This window comes from Excalfactoria chinensis, chromosome 5, assembly GCF_039878825.1.
Source record: "Excalfactoria chinensis isolate bCotChi1 chromosome 5, bCotChi1.hap2, whole genome shotgun sequence".
Lineage (NCBI taxonomy): Eukaryota > Metazoa > Chordata > Aves > Galliformes > Phasianidae > Excalfactoria > Excalfactoria chinensis.
In genome coordinates, this window is record NC_092829.1 from 11,298,952 (window position 1) to 11,313,331 (window position 14,380).

The 14,380-nt window shown below is 37.3% G+C and overlaps 1 protein-coding gene across 1 annotated transcript in view; it reads left to right on the forward strand.

Annotated features, from left to right (window-relative positions):
• Positions 1 to 14,380, forward strand: part of SETD3 (SET domain containing 3, actin N3(tau)-histidine methyltransferase) — a 53,402-nt gene that overhangs the window by 6,925 nt on the left and 32,097 nt on the right. The window contains exons 2-5 of the mRNA XM_072338797.1: positions 8,635 to 8,744; positions 10,338 to 10,430; positions 13,106 to 13,254; positions 14,265 to 14,337. Of these exons, the coding sequence (XP_072194898.1) occupies positions 8,642 to 8,744; positions 10,338 to 10,430; positions 13,106 to 13,254; positions 14,265 to 14,337 (418 nt within the window). The 5' untranslated portion in view covers positions 8,635 to 8,641. The remainder of the gene's footprint in view (positions 1 to 8,634; positions 8,745 to 10,337; positions 10,431 to 13,105; positions 13,255 to 14,264; positions 14,338 to 14,380) is intronic.

Consider the following 14,380-nt stretch of genomic DNA (forward strand, 5'->3'; position numbering starts at 1 on the left):
AGCAACCAAAAAGGTGTGCTGCTAACTCTTTGAAACTGCAGCCTTAGTCTTAGTGTATACCTGCTTTAAAGCTGGGAAGTTAATGTAGTGATGCGGCTTGAATGTGTTCCACCAGGGCCTTACTCCTGTGCTTGAGGAAAGCAAAAGTCTTGGCAACTTTGAGGAAAGTTTCATGTTCTATAAAGATACAACTTTATTTTCCAGCAAGTTCAGAAATGTTGGATCAGATGAATGACAAAGAACTTGAACATGTTTTTGCTCATTACTACTCCCAGAATGCGTTTTCTCTGCTGTACAGTGATGGACTGGTGAGGTGTCAGGAGTGGCCCCTGTACGACCACAGTCAGTGCTCTTATCAGTACTGCCTCTTGTGTTCTCAAAGGAAGAATTCTTTGGGTGCTTCCAGTGTGGAATCTGTATCTGGTGACTTGTCAGACTAGTGGAAAACAGTTCTGTTTGTGGAAGTAGCAAACTCTTTAGTACAAGAGCTGGGAAGCAGGATGTTAATACGAATATTAATACCAGTCTTGTCAAAAGCCATGCTTCTGCTTTTTTCCCTTTCTTATACCCTGACTGTGCAGAGAGTGTCCTAGTAAAACAGGAGTGCAGATCCTTCAATGTTATTTTTTTCTTCCTGATTGTGTTCTGGGAGTGCAGGGAGCAATGCATTTACAGTTGGCACCTCTGTGCTAAAATAAATATTTCAAATCTTTGCTTTAGTTTGTTTTGTCACCTGCAAACATGCAAATAAACACCAAAACAAACAGAACTACTGGGTCGTGTGCCTACCATGCTTGTTCTGAAGTGTAATTAAAGTTTCATAGCAGTTTACAGTGCCTTGTGATCTGTGTACATCTCTATCAAGCTATGTATACTTTATCAAGCATCTGGAAGGTCAGTGCTGAGGCCAAATACACTTATATTTCTGCATCTTTTTTATACCTCTAGCCTAATAAATGCATGTATTAGAAGCTTCCATTTCAAACCCCTGCACTGTCACTTCGAGTTAACTTGGCAGCCTAAGCCCTCAGAGGCTCCAACTATGAATGCCAAGAGATGAAAAGAGGCTAAGAGGAACCTGCTCTTTCACTTCCAAGGTCTAGAATTACTGCCAGTATTTCAGCTAAAATGTCTAGACTCTTCTTCTAAGTTGGTTATGATTTCTCCACTAAATGGGGTGTAGTCTTAAGGTGAGTGAGTTTGGAAGGCCTTCCAGCTGTGTTAAATCCTACATTGCATTACGTAATTAAAGCTTTCATAGCAAAAGCTTTTCAAAACATATACACATATTTGTATGAATATGTATTCAGACAAGTACGTACTGTTCATGGCTAAAGCCTGATGTCTTCTGCATTGTTATGCTTTGAGTATACACTTCTATATCCATTGCAGGGAGGGGAAGGAAGGGTGGGGGGGAATGTTCTTGGTGGTCTGATAGCAATCCCAAGTGCTACTAGTGAGGGTGTGGTGCCAAGAAGCATTTTCAAGCACACATACGTTAGTGTGGGGAGAAGCTAGGAGAAACTGTTTTTCTGTTATTTGGAGAAAAACAGCAGTTACTTTAAAGCTGCCCAAATTGTCCTCTCAATTCCCTTGTTAGCAGATTCGTATGCACTGAGTAGTGTCAACTGGGTGCTCAAATGAAGGTCCTGAAGGGTTTTGTGGCTCAAGCCATGGTGCTGAAATAGTCAACCCACTTATGTTATTAGAAGAGATGAAAGTATAATTAAACTCATTTTGAGGACAGCAGCTACATATGCTGCTGTGTAACATGGAGCAGGTCCTAAGGCCTGTGCAAACTTGTTTGGTGCTGTGGATATTTTCCTTCCTCCCTGCTTTCTGGTAGGGATATTTTGCAAGGATTTTTAACAGCATGTAAGTGTTGTAAGGAATGTGTGTGAGTAGGAAGCCCTTCAGAATGCAAGGCCAGTGGTGTCTTTGTATGGTTACATTCTGTATCACCTCGCTGTTTGGATGAGGTACTTAATGCTTGGATTAGTTACATTAGCAAAGCCCAGACACTGGGAGGAGCATCTATGGCATCTGCTGCCTGTGCAGTGATTAGAGATGTGGGCTGTCCTGTAATGATTGTAATTATCTGAAAGGAGCAGCCAGCACGCAATGGTAAATGATGTTGGAGTTGTAATATGTGTAGAAAGCAGAGGGTAGACAAAAGTGTTAAAACAAAAAATAAACAGAACTGATAGACCTCATTTTTTTCCACTGCATAGAAATAATCAAGGGCCCTATTGCTGCTAAGTTGCTTGAGGGCTTTCTACTTAGGTGGAATTATTGTTGCAATTAAATATTAGTCCTTGACATTAAGCATTTTTTGCTTTAAATTTCTTCCTTGGAGACAGTCCAGTTAATTTGAATGTATGTTGTTCCCTAGTTTTGTGCTATTTATGTCATTGACTATAATACAATTAGAGGACTTTAGTAATATTAATAATAATGATAATCTGTGCAGTGATACCCCAGAACTTCTTACTGTTCAGGCAGAATTTATTCCACTCTGTCTGCTCTGTGAAGCAGAGTAATATAGTGATACATATATCAAGAAATATCTGATTTATTTATTTTTTGTATATCCTAAAGAATTCGCATTCAATATCAAAATACATATTTTATTCTTTACAGAGGAAGAGGCAGAGGGAAGAATCAAGTTTTTACGTGGAGTTCTGTTTTAAAGATGTGTCTTCTCTTTTGATCATTGAAATTATTCAGGTCGTTGACTAAGAAGCAGTTGTGGTGGCTGACCCATGTGAAATCTGTATTTGGGTTTTCAAGAAGTAATTCCTATTGAAATGCATGCTTAGATACCATTCAGGAAGTCTCTGAACTCACGCTTCAGGGATATTTGACTGTTGTTGGCATGCTGCATTGGGAAGCAGGACAGGTCATGTTAAGCCATTGCAGGAGCTGTTTTGAGTTTTTTGATCCCAATTTATGGGATTTTTGTGGCTTTATGCAACTCCTGGAAATCTGTTTAGCAACAAACAGAGGTAGGACATAATTACTAGTTCCTGTTTTAGCATACAACCATTTGGGATTCAACTTTTTATAGTGTGTTATTTTCTGGTATACCTGTACAGTTGAAATGCTTGTACCTAAGAAAACCGGTATACCCCTGTGGCTGTTCTGTGTAGCTATGGCAATAGAAATTGGGAGCAATGTTAGCATATTTTTATTAATGGTTTTAGTGTATTTTGGGGAATTCTCTCAAGTGAGCATAGGGAGGGTTGTTGTCGGCAGCAACTGCTCTCAATTGCTTGTGAACCAAACCTTAGTAAAATTTCTTTTATCTTCTGAGGGGTTGTTTTTGGGTCGTGTAACCATAGCAAAACAGCTCATTGAGCTTAAAGCATGTAAGAAGTATTCTCACAAAGAATCAGAATGTATTTTACATCAGGGTTTATTGAAACATGTGTCAGCCACGTGACTATCTTATGCCTTCCTAAAGAGCCCAGCTGTAAAATTAAGTAAAAACAGCATCTTGTTGGAAAATAGTTCCTTTGCAGGAACTGGATTTTTCTAAGTACAAAACCAACAGTGTTCTCAGTGTTTTTTTTATATACTTAGTTGATGTTAACTGCTTTTGAAATAGTAACACATTCATTTGCAGTATCTGTATTCAAGCTCATACTTTAGGAAGAAGAAAAATATTCACTGGGAGGTGTTAAGAGAAGAGGCATGGATCTCAAACCATTTGTTGCCAAGTTCTTTTCATTAGTGAAAACCTGAGTTAAATTTTCAGTGTTGGTCTGATATTTCTTATTCTCTGATTTTGCTGGTATTCAGTGTTTCTTTTGTTTTCAAACGTTACTCAGTTAATTGTAGATGCCTATACTTTGGATACAATACTGTGCTTTCTTTAAGGAACAACAAGGCTCAGAACTACCAGCTTGACAGATCTCTTAAAGAAAATCAACAGGGAGAAGAAGCAGAGGTAAAGGGTTCCTGAGGGCAGTGAAATCCAGCTGCTTGCTAATAGTGGAGGAAATGCATAGAGAGGAAATATCTGAATGAAAAAACACGAAGTTTGCAGAGAGCTTTTCTTGGGAAGGCTATTCTTGGTGAGAAGTCGTGGGGACAAATCATTCACTTCTCCTAAGAGAGGAACTATGCAGTCCCATTACAAATGGGTTGTATGTCTAAATCAGGCCTTTCAAAGGGAGATAAAAATGAAACTCAGTATGAAATAGGAGAAGCTGGCTTGGGGAGTTTTATAACCTTGTAAAGAAAGAAAGCCTACTTCTTTGCAGCCTAGACCACAAGAAGTTGGATGAACATACTGAAGAAAAATCCCTCTTCGTGGTGCTTTTCTTGTAGCTCCAAAAGTATCTGTTCTTGGTTGCTGTCATGGTTCTTCCTATGGTAAAAGTCTGGCAGGAGCGAAGAAGTAAAAAAAGGCAAAGGATGAAAATAATACTCCATGAAAAGAGGCAGAGAAACTTCTCACTATCCCTTTGGGAGAAGATGGATGCTGCCCAACTTTTCTTCATAGAAACAGGGAGATACTAGGGGATGTGGCAACTGTTGTTTGATCAGGCTGTTGCCTCTGTAGGATAGGTAGCTTGCAGAAAGAGAAGATTGAGGTAGAGGTCCTGTGACTTTTATCCAGCATTGATGCTAGAGACCAGGCACGAGAAAGGGAGAAATGCTGAGATACCTGTATTTGCTGGGTTGTGCATTGGATTGATTCTGAGTGTGGATTCTAGCCACAAGCAGCAGGTATCAAAGCTAGCTCTAAATGTATGGAATAATGTGAGCTTTGGCAAAGGGAGTTCTTGGGAAATGTTCATTTGCATTGCATTCAGAAAGGAATGCTGTTTTAAGTGGAAATGGTGTGGGCTTTTTACCATCAATCTTTTAAGGGTTTTTCCTAAGTTAGTTTTTGTTACCATTGAAATATTGTAGTATTTCAAATGCCCTTGAAAAGTTGGAGGAAAGGACTGCATTGTTACAAGATTACAGTTTAAATGCAACTACAGAAACATTTTGGAGAAAAGTTACATAGTGAACTGTAATGAGACTGTATTTCATAGAGCTTTTGAGACAAGTTTATAAGGGAAATGGAAGAAAAAAAGGTAAGGACAGTGCTGGGAGAAAGGTAATAGCAACAAGGGATATAGCACAACAAAGATGAGTGAGAGCTGAAAGGAAAGGCATTGAAATTATAACAGCCATTTATTTACTGGGAACATCTAGATTAATACCTTAAGAGAGATGAGAGTTAACATGGTTTCCAAGTGACATGATGTAGGTGGTTTTTACAAGCAAATGTAGCATTCATTGTAAGTGTATAAACTGTATTTTTCTTAAAGATCACAGATATCTTCCTCCACCTACACTGTTCTTACACTTCTTGATTTCATGCTTTCTATTCACTAAAATGTGTTTATCTTTACCAGCAGTCATAAGATTCAAGTTAAAAACAAAACAGAAACCCAACCCATAACTCTAGTATTGGAAACAAAAGGCCAGGTTCCCAGTCAGCCTGGCCATATAGAATATAAAGTGCATTCTCCTGCTTACAGATGGGATAACTGATATCAGTTGCCTATAAGCACATCCCTTATGCACTGTATGTTGATATAAGATGTTTATGCGCTTCCTTAACAGAAGTAGAAGGGAAAATGAGTTGGTCTAGTCAGTCAGTTTTGGGGAAAAAAAATAAAATTGCAAGCCTGGTTTGTGTACATCCTACTCATCTGTCTTCCTTCTCAGTGCAGCCAAGGATCGTGTCCCACAACCACCTACTGTATTCACCTCCCATTGCTCCTTGCATATCTTGAGAATTCCTTTGTCTTCTCCTTGTCTGCCCCCATCAACTCATGTCTGTCCTTCTAACACCCATTCTGGATTTGCACCCCTCACCTTCTGTGCTAGTGTATGGCAAGAAGAGATGAGTGGGGTGGGAACTTATGTAATGAAGACATAATGTAATTGGCATCTACAATGATCTGAACCAAAGGTGATGCAGTGTTATCATATTCCACTGCATTAGAAATATGCTGGTGCTCCCTTTGTCTTAAACAGGTAACTCTTGCTGTGGGAATTCCAGACGTGGTGGTTGTTATAAAAGCTCAATGAAGTTTGAGTAGCTTGTTTGCTGTTTTGTAACTCAAAAGATAATGGCTGAAGCAAATGAGGCTTCTGCAATTCTGTCTGCTGGTTGTTCTTCCTTCTTCATCAGTCAGTGTGTTGGACGTTTTCAATCCAGTTTCAGAGTGGAAGAGTTCATGCATGATATGGTCAGTTTGCTCAAGGGAGAGCTGCCTTGAGAACAGGATATCTATTTGGCTTGTTTGCCCAGCAATCAACATGAATGGTGGTAGTTTCGCTCAGTGTGCTTAGATGTAGCCAGACTTACAAAAGCTGATGTCACCCAGCTAGAAGGGGAGGCCTCTGAGGGTAGCATGGAGTCCACAAAAAACTGAGGAGGGGAACGGAGAGCATTGTAAGTGTTCTGGGATCTCTGAAAGGGTGTGTATGATACAGAAAGAGACAGCTTTGGAGTTATTAAAAACTAGTGGTAACATATTTAAAGCTAATACAGTATTTGCTTAGCGCAGTTATGTTCACTGCTGAGCATAATTACAAGGTAGAAGCTTACAAGCTTCTACTTTTACCTGGTGAGTGAGAAGAAATCTTTATAGTTTAATTTCTTGTCATAGACATTTTTTCTATTAAACTTAACTGCAGTTGTGTTTTTGTAAAGGCTGCTATGAACTTTTTGGTGGTCTTGTGAATGGGAAGAGCTGAGGTTTTTTGTTAATAGTTAAGAGTGGAATACTTCTAGTGTTCTTTTCCCCCTTAAAGTACTGTCTGCTAAGATCCATATTCCTGTCATCCATGCTTCACATTGCTTCCATACGGAAATGTGGCCCTGTGATGTGGTCGAGTTCTCTCATATCATAAGTATTAGCTTTCTGAAAGGAAATGTTAAGTAGTATTTTTATCTCTGTGTTTTAAAAAAAACCAACAACTTATTTTGGGATTTTCATACAGACTTCTCGTGGTTACCTACTAAAGCTGTTAGGTGTACACGCTCACTCTAAAGCTGTAAGTCGAGGGTAGAATATTTTACAGCTCATTAAAATACCATTTGTGTGAGATATGGAAAAAAAAAGTTCAAAGTCTTACACAACACAACTGCTCTTTGACAGCAGTATTAAGGGGGGGAGATGGATCATTTTTGACAGCAGTATTAAAAGGGGTAAAAAGATCATTTACACCCTTCACTGCTAGTGTTTTGGCATGATCCTTCTTTCCAAGCCAGCTGATACACTATATTTGGAAATGTGGCTGTGTTGTGTATTACCGAGCTTATTCATCATTGCTGTCAGCTTACTCTCTCTTTGCAGAATGATTTCAGGAATTTTAAGCAGCCTTCCTTTGGAAGGGAACATGGCATTGCGCTTAAAAATTATTAACCAGAAAACATCAAGAGAAGTGAACTTGGGGGGAAGAAAAACAAACAAAAACCCCCTCAATTGAAATGTTGTGCTACTGCCTCGGATATTTATGAAGTTTGCAGTTCATCTCAGTCCTGAAGGCTTCTTTCTCTGCAAGTTATGCAGCTATGTTTTATAGAGCTTTCCCTGCAGTCATTCATGTACTGGCGGACGGCATGTCTTTTCACTGCTGTTATGAGAAACAGGCTTATACTTCCTTTTTTTTCAGAGGTGTGGTTTTAATATAAGCAAAAATGCAGATGCTTAAGTTCAGGAATTTTCTTTCAAATTAAAAAATATTTTTAAAGTTACAAGTTTGAAATTCCAGAATCTTCTATAGAATCGGAATTAAACTTTAAAATCTGTTTTGTGAACTGTAGATGTGAATACAATTCAAGTTACAAAAAGTAGCTTCACAGAAAAACCGTGTGCTTATCATCAGTTCTTGTGTTATCAGGATACTCATCTACTGGTTAAATACGGCAGGTAGCATTGCTTAGCTAAGCTGTTTTTCTCTACATAATATGGATGTATGTTGTTGATTTTTAAGCCTTGACTTTCTTCTATCTTATACTGTACAAGAGCATATTCAGCCAGAGATTACTTTCTAGTCTCTAAAACAACATCCACTTAGAACAGTAATGTAAATACCTACCATCATTTAATACTTTTCTTTATATCATATTTGAGAAGCTGGATTTTACATACTCTATGTAAATTCACATGGGTATCCTAATGAATGTTGCCCTTTGCGTTCCTATGACCTGAGGAAGTATCCCAGTTTTGTAGCATGTGTAATAAACTGCTTGTGGATGTCCCTTTGAAAACTATAAAGGATGTGAATCTATTGGGTCTTTTCTTACCAGTCTGCACATAAGGGCTTGTCATGGTAGAAGAGATGCTGGAAAATTAAATTATGCAACTCAAGGGGGAACTGATAAAATGAAACAGCGAACTTGGGTTGTTTGAGCCTCTAATCTCTATCTGCTAGGGAGATAAAAGAAGCCTTGTTGTGCCCCCAGACTTCATATTCTCCATGTCCTTGGGGACAGTCTGTCTCACTCTTGTGTTTAGTATCAGCCAAGGAAAGAATTTTGTTTGTCTTGCTGTCTGTTCAACTGTACTGCTTGATTTCTTAGTAGTTGGTGATGGTGTGCTCGTTAATCTGTTTTAGTTGGAAGATGGGGAAGAAAAGCAGAGTGAAAACACAGAAGTCAGGTACAGGAGCCACAGCGACGGTATCTCCGAAGGAACTGTTGAATCTGACTAGTGAGCTGTTGCAAAGTAAGTGTCATTTATTGCCTTTCTGGGAAAAGGAGTGACATGCAAAATAATCGAAAATATTCAATCATTCTTTAACAGTTACTTAATTTTCTGTAAGTGGCCAACCTTGCAACTGATTTCAAATACAGGAGTATTTCATAGTACTACATATACTGTAACGATAAAAGATATCTACATATCATTACTGTACATTACAGTGCATATAGCATATCTGTTTTACTTTACAGCTTTATTATGTTTGTATATGAAACACAGCATATTTGGGCAGCTTTTGACTGTCGCCATTCAAGCCTAAACACTCGGTGAGAGCAGTTAAACAAAAAGAAGTGCTGTGGATTACTTAACATAGCAGCTTTGTCAAAAGCATTTTTCTTGTAAACCTCAAGAATGACACCATTTCTGTTAAGCTTTTTGAACAGCACTTTGAACTGATACCAGAGTGGAGAAATTAACAGTGGAAAGCAGCACCACAACTCAGCTGCACTGTTACTTTTGTCTTAAGTAAAAATACTTATTTTTATCGCTGTTTAGAAATTTTCCGTGGAGCTCAGGTCTGGTGTGTAGACCAAAGGTTATTTCACTTGTTGAGGACGTTGCAGTTTATCCTTTATTTCTACAAAACATGAAAAATGGAACACAAATTCATATGATGATGTTAAGATACTGTTCATGCTTCTTATTGTCATTGGCATCTGTAGTGAAGCTACACTGTGGTTGAAATGCAGGTCTGCATTTTCATACCCTGGGCACATCTGCATGTTGCCTTTGAAAAATCAGTTTTCTCTTAGCATTGCTCATAAAGAGGAGACAAGGAGTTGGCAGAGCAGTTTTGTGCTTATGCTACAGTTGGCCTGTGCTTTGCTACCAAAAATAAAATATAGATCTAATTTTCTAAGCAAAGCCAAGTATCAGCTGTTCTTTTTGTCAAGCTTCCATATTTTGTTCAACGGAAAGATTTGCAAATCAGTTGAACAAAGTAATCTTCAGCTGCCCACTTGGATTTATGCAGCTCAGATCCACACGCTGGCATTTAGAACACTGTCAGAAACATTGGATTTAATCTAACACTGAAGCTTGGCTAAGTGTTGTTTTGCTTATCCTTCCAGTATGTATGCATCTTTGAGCATTCTATTAACTAGGTAGATCAAACAGATGGACTAGCGAATTCTTCATTTATTGAAGATAAACTCTGTGATACTGTTATCTGCTTTCTTTACAGTAGGAGTAATGTAATATGCATATGTAAAAATGTAATAAAGACTAATGTAAATTGTGATGATTATAGAAAACAAAAGTTATGGTTCTAAACGTCTTTCTTCTTCTAAGCCTTTTTTAAAGACCTGCTGTTTCTTCTATCTGACAAGCAGATGGAAGTAAAATAACTCGGGTGAGTTATACTACGAAAATTTCAAAAGTCTCCAGCAATTACATGTCAAAAAACCAGGATGTTTTTAGCAGCAGAGATGGTGTTCACTGTGTAAACACATTCAAAGGACTAGTGCTAAGCTTCAGGTAAAGATACTGTGAAACTGTGACCTTCTATCTGATGTTAAAATATACATATAAAGTATTTTTGCTTGGCATTTTTTCCAGAATGCAGCAGTCCTACCCCAGGTCCTGGTAAGGAATGGGAAGAATATGTACAGATTCGTTCACTTGTTGAGAAAATTCGCAAGAAACAAAAGGGTAAGTGTGAAAGACTGTGAGAGATGGTTGGCTCATGCAGTACTAATTTGCCCTAAGACTTGTTTCTGTTGACAGCTAAAAGAGAGATTTTGTTGTGGTTATATAAATATTGTGCCATTCTATTATGTTGGGACAAAAATACTAGTTCTCTTGATATGTGGCTTCTTTGTATATTTAAGTGTCTTAAATGTTCTGATGAACGTACTCGCTGGCATTAGCAATTTTAATATTTGTGTTTATGAATAAATACCGCAGACAAATGATTTTGTTTTTTCCCCACAATTAGAAGAGACAGCTTGAGATTGTGGTGACAATTTGAAGGACTAAAGTAAAATACCACTTGAGAATAATAGGCCTCTTTGATTTCTGATTGTCTGCTTTTTTTTTTTTTTTTTTTTGACTTTTTATGGAACGTTTGAAATCAAACTTAGTAAGTATTTTAATCTGAGCACTTTTACTGGCCATGGAAATGATTTCTACGTTTAAAACAATGGCATTAAATTTAGATAAAATGGAAGTATATAAATATACAAAATAGACAACTATCTGCTGTTTACCAGGCACAAAATTAAGTACATACTTACGATATCACAGTTTATACGGGCTATTATTGATGATTTTCCTAAGTTTAATGTATATTTATTGTTCAGATTAGATCAGTTTGCTTTCACTATGTTCTGCAATAGCTTACTGATCTAATGATGCTATTTCTATAGTAGCTTTGTTTTTATTGGTAAGTTCTATATTTTCCACTTAGTATTCAATAAAAGTAAACTCTTCAGAGAGTTGTTTTATTGTCTAAGAACCATCTTTTTTTTACTTGGGATTCAGACTGGAAATACCAGAAAATGTCTTTACCATTTTCTTCCCTCATTTTTATATGGTGGAGGGGTGGGGAAAGAGCCAGACTGCATGAAGCTTGAGTGTTTTGTGTATTTGCTTGAAGCACAGGACTCCGTTTAGGAGCTTTTTGCCCCTTTTAAAATATATATTGACTAATGTATAAAACTCACAGTTCATAAAAGATCTTCTAAACCCCTGAACTGTAGTTACCAGCAGAGGACACATCAAAGAATAAATGATACTACTTGTAACTGTATATTGAACCCGATTCATTCTTTTACAGTCCTGTAACTTCTATAAACTTGTGGTATGTGTCCTATTTTCTACAATGTAATCCACTTGTTCTGGTAAAACATAGTTCAGGTTAACAAGAACAGAGTTAGTGTTGGCGTGGAGCTTTCTGCTGTGTCTCCTGCACCAAAAGGGCAGAACTATTTATGGCAAAAATCTGTTGGCAGCAGTAGAATTTGTTAATAGGACACTTTTTTTTTTTTGCCTTGAAAGATGCTCAGCCACAACACTATTGCCATACAAATGTCTTCTAATGTACATTTTTACATAGTGAGTATGAATAGTATGGTGTCTTTCAAAGCTATTTTTTGAATTGAACTTAACTTATACTACATAGTTTTTTGGGATTAAAATGAGCTTTAAACAGGTAGGAATGGGATTGTGAATTGATGAAACAATCTGATGAAGTTCTGCAGAAGTTCTGCAGCTAGCATTACTAGGTATGCCTGGCTAGCCTAATCTCTAAATATATTCCACAGAAAATAATTTAATGAAATGCGTATGAAATGAAGAAAAATGCTAGCTTGGTTAAAAACAAGCAAATTATTGTGCGCCACATTCTCGTTACATTCAAAACAAAGAATTTATCAGTGTACCTCTTTTATACTACATTGTCAATGATGAGCCCAGATTTGATTGTTTCTGGAATTTTAAAGGCGTGATTTCAAGGATAAAACTCTCAAATACATGACTTCTTCTTTTCTAAAACTCTTCTCACACTAAGATCTATTTAACAACTGTGCTTAACCAAAATATCTTTGAATGTGAGTGATTTTCTGATTGCATATTGTCACTCATACAATGGCCTGAGCATTTCTGGGGCTTTTGAACAATTTTAATGTGATCTGATTCTAGAATTTGGACTGAAAAGAACTTAAGGAGGTGTGGAAGGATCTAACTGGGAACCATAATGTGTAGGTTTCAATTAGATGAAGGTTAAAGGAAAAGCTGAGGAAGTGAATGAAACTTGTGATTTCAGTGGTGTGGACCACATGCACTTTGGAGAAGCAGTGTCTGCAGTTTGGAAGGACTGTGATATCAGGGATTGATCACTTCTTAGTTACTTTAGCAAATCCGTGTGCTATATGAAAAAGCCAAATGCTGTGGATGCAAGAGAAGGAGCTTGTCATCTACATACCTTTATTTCCAGTGCTCAATTAATGAAATTTCAATGTGTTCCACCTCAAGACTGTATTAATATGTTGTGGTGATTGTGTTATCATCAATACTAAGCTGGGAAATATTTTCAGCTGGGAAATATTTTCTTCCAAGAGGAAGAGGGGGGAAGTTTCATATTTTAGCTCAGCTCTGTTCAAATGGCTGCACTTTTAAAGTGAGGCTGCAAAACTGGCTTACTCCTATCTAAGTATGACTTTTGTCTACTATCGAGTAATGCTTAATAGAGGACAGTTTGGACTCAGCTTCTTCCAAGTAGAAGTGCTGTAAGGTATCAGAGAGCTGTTTACATGTACCTTTATATTATCCGTATTTATCTTTCTAGATCCTCTTGTTTCAGCTATGTTAATACATTTTGTATATAGGTTTGTCTGTTGTCTTTGATGGAAAAAGAGATGACTATTTCCCTGAATTGATAAAATGGGCAACTGAGAACGGAGCATCCACGGAGGGTTTTGAAATAGCTAACTTTGAAGAGGAGGGTTTTGGTTTGAAAGCAACAAGAGAGATAAAGGTGAGCATGTGAACACTTGACTTGATTAGCAAATTATGTTTGAAACGTAGCTGCTGAGCTCTGAAACATTCATGTTCTTCCGTATTTTGGCTGTTGATGAAACTGCTATTTTGAAAAGCTTAACTGTGTGCTTGAGAAATAAAATGTTAATAAAATTGAATATTACTTTGTTGAATAGTACTGTGAATTTATTGGTCTTTTATCCTTGTTTGCCCATAATGATTACCTAATTGCAGGAGTGCTCTTACCTTATTGATGTAGCCTGCTCACATACTTTCTAACTGCTCTAGTATCTTCTCTTTCACATTACTTTTAAGCACTGGTCTTTTTGCCTCGCAGAAGGTACCGTGATACTTATTTTCTAGTGAATTTGGAAGGGAAAAAAATACAAAACAAAACCCCATACTGAATATCTTTCAAATGTCAGGTAAGGAAAATAGATGGAACTATTGAATGGTCAGCATTTAAGCTGTTTTTTTTTTTACAGCTGTTTCCCATCTGTAAAATGGAGGATGGGAAGAGACAATCAGCTGCTGTAGAAAGAATGTTGGAGAATGAGTATGCTATGTTCACTCTAGGGCTTTAGCAGCATGATCTGAAGACTAACGCTGCTGACTGATAAGGATTCAAATCTCAAGACCATTCTCCTAAAATCAGGGGCAGTGGAAAAGGTTACTGGGAAAAAATATTTGATCGCACAGTTAATAGCAATATAATGGATATTGTATGTTTTGAGGATGTCGTGGACAGCCTACATGTTGGCATCTAGGAAGTGAAGCCCTTTATTTTGTAATATACATATCTGTTTTAACTTCTGTGTAATGCAGATCTGGACACTTCAGTTATTGCAGTGTTTAGTTTTCAGTGGAAGAGAAAGAAGAATTTTGTGAAGTAATTCTCATTTAAAAAAAAAAAAAAGAAAACCCTGCAATTTAATGATGTATACGTAATGCTTGACACATCATATAAATGCTAATTGACTCTCTGTGTGTTTTTTTTTCTTTCTGTAGGCTGAAGAGTTATTTCTGTGGGTACCTAGAAAGCTGTTGATGACAGTTGAGTCAGCTAAAAACTCCGTATTAGGTAAGATATTAAGGAAGATCTTAAGAAGTATGAGATCATTTAA